Genomic DNA, 10000 nt, shown 5'->3' on the forward strand with positions numbered 1-10000 from the left:
CTGGTACTCTGGTACTTTAGTACACTGGTACTCTGGTGCTTTAGTACACTGGTACTCTGGTGCTTTAGTACACTGGTACTCTGGTGCTTTAGTACACTGGTACTCTGGTGCTTTAGTACACTGGTACTCTGGTGCTTTAGTACACTGGTACTCTGGTGCTTTAGTACACTGGTACTCTGGTGCTTTAGTACACTGGTACTCTGGTGCTTTAGTACACTGGTACTCTGGTGCTTTAGTACACTGGTACTCTGGTGCTGTTGTACACTGGTACTCTGGTGCTTTAGTACACTGGTACTCTGGTGCTTTAGTACACTGGTACTCTGGTGCTTTAGTACACTGGTACTCTGGTGCTTTAGTACACTGGTACTCTGGTGCTTTAGTACACTGGTACTCTGGTGCTTTAGTACACTGGTACTCTGGTGCTTTAGTACACTGGTACTCTGGTGCTTTAGTACACTGGTACTCTGGTGCTTTAGTACACTGGTACTCTGGTGCTGTAGTACACTGGTACTCTGGTGCTTTAGTACACTGGTACTCTGGTGCTGTAGTACACTGGTACTCTGGTGCTTTAGTACACTGGTACTCTGGTGCTTTAGTACACTGGTACTCTGGTGCTTTAGTACACTGGTACTCTGGTGCTTTAGTACACTGGTACTCTGGTGCTTTAGTACACTGGTACTCTGGTGCTTTAGTACACTGGTACTCTGGTGCTTTAGTACACTGGTACTCTGGTGCTTTAGTACACTGGTACTCTGGTGCTTTAGTACACTGGTACTCTGGTGCTTTAGTACACTGGTACTCTGGTGCTTTAGTACACTGGTACTCTGGTGCTTTAGTACACTGGTACTCTGGTGCTGTAGTACACTGGTACTCTGGTGCTTTAGTACACTGGTACTCTGGTGCTTTAGTACACTGGTACTCTGGTGCTTTAGTACACTGGTACTCTGGTGCTTTAGTACACTGGTACTCTGGTGCTTTAGTACACTGGTACTCTGGTGCTTTAGTACACTGGTACTCTGGTGCTTTAGTACACTGGTACGGGCAATTCTTTATTTGGACCCGGAAACTGCTAAACGTCACGCGTGATGTCAGACTTAACAATCGAATTGTTGCTCATCCTTCTTTGGGTTACCTGTGTACGTTTGCCGAGGAATGACTAGGGATTGTTACCACAGAATGTGAGTGGGCGAGGACTAAAGGAATAGTCTACTACAGAAATGATACCTGAACAATGACTCCACATCCCTCCGTATCAAGGCCAGTTTTTCCCTTTCTGCAAATGTCTTTGGTTCGTCCAGCCTGAGAGTAATAGCTCATGTGCCTCTGGCAAGTTTTTTTTCTTGACAAGTTTCTCTGTCAGCTGAGCAGAGCTATTCTGTAGTATTTGATTCATCATCGTACCTTTAGACCCGGTGAAGAGGAGTTCATCCGTGGCGTCCACACAGAGGACAGGTTTGGAGTGTCCCTCCGCCATGGCGACACACTGCAGGGGTGCGGTCCGCCCCCCCTTCACACCCCCCGTCGGACTGATCACACCCCTGAGGGAGACACACACACCCGTCACGCACTCACACTGACACACACACACCCTGCAAGGCTAACCGAATACTCACACACCGATCACATATATCTGTCTACACACTGCACACACACATAGACACACAAACTAGCACTACGATGAGAAGTGATTCTCCACACCTGAAAGACCACACCCAATAAAAATACACACACACAAACATCCGCCAGGTTTAACACTAGAAGAGCCGTGAGGGGTCACGGTGACCCCTGTGAGTAAAAAAAGAAATTCTATCTTTGCACTCGATCATATTTCAGGACCCTCCTTTCATGACTTTTACTAGATATGTGCGTTCTACCACCCAGTATCCTTACATTTTCTAAATCACTTCAGGATAAGATAGTATAAAGCTTTTCTGTGTAGGAGGCAGGCTAAAAAGCCCCCTCTAGTGATCTCTGTGTATAAATAGCAGATTTACATTCTAAAAAGGGGGTCTATTTGACCCCCAAGGCGGCTCTACTAGTAGGTAAAATAGGCACGGCTGTTGTAGTGTTAAAGGTTTTACCACAGCTCTACCATGCCCCCTGCTGGATAGAAAGGGCTCCAACTCATACAGATGCACAGACACACAACATCACTGTTTCTGTTGCTTGGGGCCTAAGCCCCATCTCTGGCATCCCAGCATCCCTCCTTCTTACTCAGCTTTCTGGGTCGGCCCAATTAGACGCCAGCTTGACAGGATACAACCCTATTCCGCTAAAATCTCTCTCTCTCTGCCTCTCTCTGTGTGTGTGTGTGTGTGTGTGTGTGTGTGTGTGTGTGTCTCTCTCTCTCTCTCTCTCTCTCTGTGTGTGTGTGTGTCTCTCTCTCTCTCTGCCTCTCTGTGTGTGTGTGTGTGTGTGTCTCTCTCTATCTCTCTCTCTCTCTCTCTCTCTCTCTCTGTGTGTGTGTGTGTGTCTCTCTCTCTCTCTCTCTCTCTCTCTGCCTCTCTGTGTGTGTGTGTGTGTGTGTGTGTCTCTCTCTATCTCTCTCTCTCTCTCTGCCTCTCTCTCTGCCTCTCTCTCTGTGCCTCTCTCTCTCTCCCTCTCTCTCCCTCTCTCTCTCTCTCTCTCCCTCTCTCTCCCTCTCTCCTCCTCTCTCCCTCCCTCCCTCCCTCCCTCCCTCCCTCTCTGGGCCAGATAAGACTACTCGGGGGGGGAACCAGTCTAGCAAGACTACAGGGAAGGAGGAATAGAAGGATGATGAATGGGAAATTGGTCTCTGGTGGGCTGGCTAATAAGGGCAGAAAGACTTCCCTGGAGAGGTTAATCCTGGTGTGTGTGTGTGTGTGTGTGTGTGTGTGTGTGTGTGTGTGTGTGTGTGTTGGGTCACACTCCAATAAACATCCTAACATGTGAAAAAATACACACACATGCATGCACACACACAAACACACACACACACACACGCACACACACACACACACACACACTCAATTCGAACACAACCCCCCCCTCATCCCCATCAGAGGTACTCTGCTGTGCAAACAGATGAATGTGGCTGCCACACACACAGCCTCAGCCACATACTGTACTCAACACAATGTAGAAGCTGCATGCATGTCTGCTATTCTCACCATCGCAAATCAAAACACAAACCCAAAAAATAATGAACTTCCACAGTATGAACACAGTGCAGTGTGATGATGATGAGAGATGTTCACAGCATCAAAAGCACATGGCAACAACAGTCCGCAACTCAAGAATAACGGCACACAACATCCAGTGACATCATCACTAGGCGACATGCAGCGTCTCTGCCAATCAGGAGCGAGCTAGCTTGTGCGATCTCTCGTCTTTTGGGCCAATCCCGTTTTAAAGTTTGAGGCAAAGGGTTCTGGGACAGGCAGGTGAGTGTCACATCTGACCCACCACCCCTTCACTCTTCTGTGATTGGTCCGGTTCCATTCCGATGGAATAGACAGAGATTGAAATGGAACCAGGCCTATGCTAGGGTCACAGAGGAGGTGGGCATGGTGGAGGTTTAGGGGTGACAGGTCAACTCCTCTACTGTGTGAGGTTTATGGATAAAGTTGGGTGGAGGAGTGGGGGGTTTAGAAGGGGGGGGGGGTCTTCTGAATGAACCTTATCGCCAGGGAGGGCAGGGAACTTTGACAAGTGATCCGATCTGCTCTGAGAGGGGGTGTGTCTACAGCACGTCGCTATCTCTCAGCCAATCCATGAGTCCGAGAGAGAAAGGAACATAAAACTAAGATGAGAAAACTTCAGTGCAACTTTTAGATTCAGAACATTGCTGAGGCGTAACCAGATAACAACAGTAGGTTGTACTTGTAACAGGGCCTAATGGGAGGTACTGTAGTGTAGTGTAGTATGGTATTGCCTGTGGGAGGCCAACAGACAGCTCAATTAAATACGGGAGAGAGATTGTGTTTTCTCAGGGAGATGTTGTAATAATAACGCTGTCAGGATTAGTGGAGCTGGGAGATTCTCTCTCTCTCTCTCTCTCTCTCTCTCTCTCTCTCTCTCTCTCTCTCTCTCTCTCTCTCTCTCTCTCTCTCTCTCTCTCTCTCTCTCTCTCTCTCTCTCTCTCTCTCTCTCTCTCTCTCTCTCTTTCCCCTTTTTCTCTTCCATGTGTGTCTAGAGGACAGACAGGGGTACAGTATAGAATAACAATAACCAATGTCAGTGGAGAAATACAGGACAGAAACTAATACCAAATGATGTCCCAGATATCCTCTCATTCCCTTGTGAGTTCATGGGAGTGGGGTGTGAGTAAGTGAGTTCATGAGAGTGGGGTGTGAGTGGGTGTGTCTTCACCCCTCTGTAGCAACAACCTCCAGGCGCTAAGGTCCATTCAGATCAGGAACACGGCAAACAGAGACACACCACACAGGTAGAAGAGGGCTGGACAAAGGGTGGTGGATGGGGAGGGGGACCAATGAGGTTAAGGCATGCTCCACATTGTCTCAGCCCCACACAGGAAAGGAGGGAGGGAGGGAGGAGGGGCCAGCCAAGGAACTGGCCAATCAGTGGAAGTGAAGAAGAGAGACAGAATGACAGAGACAGACAGATATCTCTACCTGAGGACCTCCGAGATAGAGGAGTCGCTGTCATCCGACCTGGAGACATAACAGGAGCAGGGTTAGGGTTAGGAGAGGGTTAGGGAAAGGGTTAAGGCTAGAAGAGGGAGGGTTACTGGCAGGGTGACTAGCTTGAGTGACAGTCCGTTTCAGCCAGTGACAAGCCAGTGACAGACAGAAAGGCACCCAAACTAGCCAATTGCCAGGTTAGGGGGAGGGGCTTATCCATAAAATGGCCCAGAGTAGGTTTAGGCGGAGTCAGTGTTAGGTTGAGAGACAGGGATTACCTCCAGTAAGGATAGAGGAGGGGTGGAGTTAGACAGGAAGGGCTACTGGGATTGGAGGACACTGAGAGAGATGCGGGCGTGGTTCCCCAGGAGGCAGGAAGTAGGAGAGGGGCGGGGCAGGGAGAGGGTCAGCAGGTATCAATGAGAAGTGTCCTTGGGCAAGACACTGAACCCCAAATTGCTCCCAGTGAGCGGGCCGGCGCCTTGCATGGTAGCTTGCTGCCATTGGTGTGTGAATGGGTGAATGAGAGGCCGTTGTAAAGCGCTTTGGAATAAGGAGCTATATAAGTCAATTTACCATTTACCATGTGTGGTGATGGTTCCGAAGGTAACGGGGTGTGGTCGGAGTTCTGGAATGTTCAGACAGACAGTGGATTGGTCCAGATCTCCCATGTTGTCCAATGGAAACAACACTGCATCTGAGACCAGAATGAACCTGTGTGCGTGTGTGTGTGTGTGTGTGTGTGTGTGTGTGTGTGTGTGTGTGTGTGTGTGTGTGTTCAGTGATTCAGCTGTGTGGTTGCCACAGTTAGGTGAACCTAGCCAAACATTGGTGGGCCAAAAGTTTGATTCAAGTGGATCAAATGAATAATTCCATTGGATATCCTCTGTACTGTACATAGTTAGGCCATTTCAGTCCCAATTATGATTATAGGGTTGATAATAGTATCCTAGATTTGATAAAAGTGAAGAGAAGTCAGTCTAACTAATTGGGTAAATATTCATCTCTTCAGATATTAATTCATTCTCATTATTAAAAACCCAATTATTGTGTTGGTTTAATCTGCAGTGACTCACTGTTGCATTGTGGGTATCGTAGTGCCATTGTATTCTGTTTGTAAGGATGTTTGAGATACCAGTGGCCCTTGCCTGGTTAGATAAAAGTTGATGGAACATAATGTCTTGAATTTATGGAGAAAAAAAAAACTCTTGTGTAAATCTTTAACCATATGCGACGCCCTACAGAATCATGATAATAATAATAATTATTATTATTATTATTAATATAATGTAACAAGGACTTTCCTGTAAATGTAGAAAGCAATTAAAACATTACAAAATGATAAAATCAACAAAAAAATGATCTGTCATGAAATCTCATCAAGACAACCTCCTCGAACAAAATCCTGTCAGACTGTCCCCTAGTATCACCATCACACTGTCATCACACTGTCAATCTCTATGAGCCTAAATTACATCAACCTCCCAGCAGCCTTTCAACTAACCATGTATCCCTCAACGATCATCCCCTGCACTGTTACTCAATAAAAACAAAATGGCCTCCGCCTTCATCATCCACACAAAGGGAGCTAACAATCTCCTCAGATCATTTACCTACTCCTGGTTTAGCTAATGAGAATCCACAGGCTCCCGTACACACACACACACACACACACACACACGCACACACACGAGACTAGCCCGCAGTGTGAACTTATTACACACAGTTTCTCGGAACAATCAAGGAGATCAATAAACGCGAGAACCCCTCAGATTTAACACAGATTTAAAATCCACACAAACAACTTCCCAGCGGAGGCTTGGGCAATTGACTGTGGCCATTATACAACTGGGCTGCAAGTGATTGAGACAGAGACTGAAGGTAAATGTTATTCCCTTTTCAAGTCTGTCTGTCTGTCTGTCTGTCTGGGTCTGTGAGTTCTAACAGAGAGTGAAACTGGCTAGACTGTCAATTCTGAGTAGATCCATATACCACACTAGAGCTTCACTCTCTATAGGCCTGACCTTCAGCTGGCCAGTGTCCACAGGGCTCATAGATTAACTCTGGCTGGAGAAACGAAATGGATGGAGAGAATAAAAGGATGGAGAGAATAAAAGAAGGGATTGATTGAGTGAGAAGATGTACAGGTGAGAAAACAAAGAAGGAGCTTTGGAAGTGTTGGATTATCTAACATGTCTGGTTGAGGAGGTCAGTGTGTGTGTGTGTGTGTGTGTGTGTACGTGTGTGTGTGTGTGTGTGTGTGTGTGTGTGTGTGTGTGTACATGTGGGTGTGTGTGTGTGTGTGTGTGTGTGTGTGTGCATGTGGGTGTGGGTGTGTGTGTGTGTGTGTGTACGTACGTGTGTGTGTGTGTGTGTGTGTGTGTGTGTGTACATGTGGGTGTGTGTGTGTGTGTGTGTGTGTGTGTGTGTGTACGTACGTGTGTGTGTGTGTGGGGTGTGTGTGTGTGTGTGTGTGTGTGTGTGTGTGTGTGTGTGTGTGTGTACTCACTTGTCCAGTGCGGAGCCCTGGCTCTGGTTGCTGGTGAGTCTGGAGAACACGTTGCGGTCGTTCCTGGTTCTGAGGGGGGGGGAGGAGGGGGGGGTGTAGCCCACCACGTCAGGAGGCCTGGCAGGAGGGGGGGGGGGGAAGGGTCTTAGTTTGTAAAGACATTTCTAAACTTGCATTGCAATGTTTTGGCTTGACTAGCGAGTGTGCCATTGATTTTCAACAACGGTGAAATCTATTTACATTTTTCAGAATAAGAGTCCGAACATTTTGATTTGTTGACGACAGCGACCAGCTCCTGTCACACTTTATCTATTGCACATATTTCTCTATACATTTTACACACCATCAGTCGGCCTGTTTGGTGGGACAGTTGATTTACCTGTAAGACTGACCGCGATCATAAGACTTCCTCCGTGTCATTGGGGAGGGGTCAGACCCCCGAGACTGCCTAGGACTGAGGCGCACACACACACACACACACACACACACACACACATTCAGCAGAGTTTCTTCAGCGGGAAGGCAGTGAAAATAAGCATCATCATAAATCGTGAGTGTCCGCAGACATCTGGGCTGGCCAACCATGGCCTTGGCAAAGCATCTACAGCAGGGGTCGGCAATTAGGTTTGGCCTCGGGCCAAAAAATGTTTGAGCCACTAGATGGCGGGCCAGAACATAATCAAAGGCTAATTTAAGTAATTGATTGTTTAAAAAATGTGACACGTTCTAATACTTGTACACATTGCTAGTCAACTAACACAGCTTGTTTTGTGAGCCTGCTAACAATGTAAAGTAGTGTTATAGTTAACTAGGTAGTAGTCCAATCCATTACGTTGCAGTATTAGGCTTGACTAGCGAGTTTGTGTTGTGATTCTCAACAACGTTGAAACGTAGTTTCACCCTCTTCCATAGTTTTGAATAATAAATGTGTGGACTGACGATGTATCGCAGCCTAACTTATTCTAATAATTATTTAACATAGTTTTATTCAGATAATTATTCCCCCCTCCTCCCAGACAAGGTCACATTATTATTGGATTGGTTGTTTGCGTGTCGGGTGAAGTTAGCTAAACATTTAACCTGCTAGCAAGAGAAACATCATGTCACTCTCCAAAGGTCTAAAGAGGAAAGTTGACGGTGAAAACAGGGCATTTAAAGAGGAATGGACAGCGAACTATATATCCTACCTGGTTTCATCATTGCAAAGCCGTTGTGAGACTCACATTTTCCGTGCTCACAATGTTCCCTTTCTATACATGCGAGTCGTCCTTTTCGTCAATGAATGTGATAAAGACGCACGAGAGGAATCGATTGATGCATAAAAAATAAAAATAAACTGCCTGCGGATGGCGGTATACCCTTCAAATAACAAACAATCTCTGCATGTCTCGCGGACATCTCAACATGGATCCATGTCGTTATCATAATGGTCTTATTAATTAGTAATCACTGAGTATGAAAGCATAGTGGGACTGTCAAATTAGTCCAGAAATCTCCTCAGTAAAGTTTTGTGTCAATCCAGGAGGAACTCCAGACAGCTCTGAACCCCTTACAGGAGATCGTTGCATCGTAGAAAGAAGGTTGCGGCGGTGCATAAACTATAGAGTTGCGATAGTTGAGACTCTCTCTAATTAATTTGAAATACAGTGTCCGTTATTACAAACCTGCCTAAATGTCCCTTTGAAAACACTCAAGTTATCACTATTATCAATAATCAAATCAAGAATATTATTAGTTTTCAAAACAACCGCGGATTAAAGTGACGTCAATATCACCAGATATCAAGCACCTGACCGATGGGAGATGCCACTTTTCACATTACGTGAGTACCAAGCCTGTCGTTATTGTATTTAATAACCTAATTGTATTTTGTATATTTTGAATGAATGGCTTATGGCTCATTGTACTTATTATCCCTAATAGCGTGTTTGCTCTGTCGTTTCAGGAGCATAGGCCTACCACCACTTTTGCGCCGATTTTGTTGTCAATGTTTTTCAGAAAATTAAACAGAATTTGCTTTGTTACTGTTCATATGTGTGTTGCAGTCACATACGTAAACATTAAGTTTGAATGATGTTATTTTTTTCAAACCACACACGCTATTTCAGCACCACGCCTTGTCCACCTACTTATGATTCACTCTGAGGGGTTCAGCGTCAGTGCGCTTCGCTGCCTGATTGTCTGTCCCTGTGTCATTCACTCTCAACATGAATAAAAGCACAATACGCATTATTCAGGTGGAGGTCGATTCTCTATTCGGACATTATAGGCGTGGTGTGGGACTGTCGGTCCGATATTGTAAAAAAAAAAAAAAAAATGATTCTCAAAATAATCTGCTGGGCCAAATATTATTGGTGACGGGCCAGTAATGGCCCACGGGCCGCCTATTGCCGACCCCTGATCTACAGGGTCTGCAGCCTCAATCCAGCACAATCACACCTAATCAACTAACTAACCGTGGTCAATAACCCTTTATGTTACAGCCATGCCTCTCTAAACACGAACCGTTACTGCCTGATATGTTTACACTTGCTGTTTCTTTTAGATTCATCAGAGAGTAAGTATGAGAAAGTCCATGTTTAGGGTTAGAGTTTCACAGGGTTCCCACACCTTCTGAAACATCAAACTCAAGCACTTTTCAAGGACTTTCAAGACTCAATTCCCTCAAATTCAAGGACCCAACACGGCATAGTTTGAGACAGATCTAGATGAGAATTTATATAATAGCGAGAGAGAAAGAGAGAGAGGGGAATTCAAGCACTTTCAATGACCCTATCTATTTTCAAAAACTTTTAAGACCTTGATTTCTTTTTCTCAAATTCACAAACTTTCAAGGATTTCAAGGACCCGTGGGAACCCTGGTTTCAGATGTAACGGTAGTCGTTAC

General features: G+C 45.7%; 1 protein-coding gene across 1 annotated transcript in view; it reads right to left on the reverse strand.

Moving 5' to 3' along the window:
* The window catches only part of kif21b (kinesin family member 21B), a gene marked incomplete at both ends in the record, with an annotated part of 56865 nt that overhangs the window by 10180 nt on the left and 36685 nt on the right, over positions 1–10000 (reverse strand). Inside the window, 4 exon segments of the mRNA XM_080545761.1 lie at positions 1402–1538; positions 4596–4634; positions 7114–7230; positions 7493–7567. Coding sequence (XP_080401887.1) covers positions 1402–1538; positions 4596–4634; positions 7114–7230; positions 7493–7567 — 368 coding nt within the window.

This window comes from Nansenia antarctica (assembly GCF_963989245.1).
Source record: "Nansenia antarctica genome assembly, chromosome: 15".
Classification (NCBI taxonomy): Eukaryota; Metazoa; Chordata; class Actinopteri; order Argentiniformes; family Microstomatidae; genus Nansenia; species Nansenia antarctica.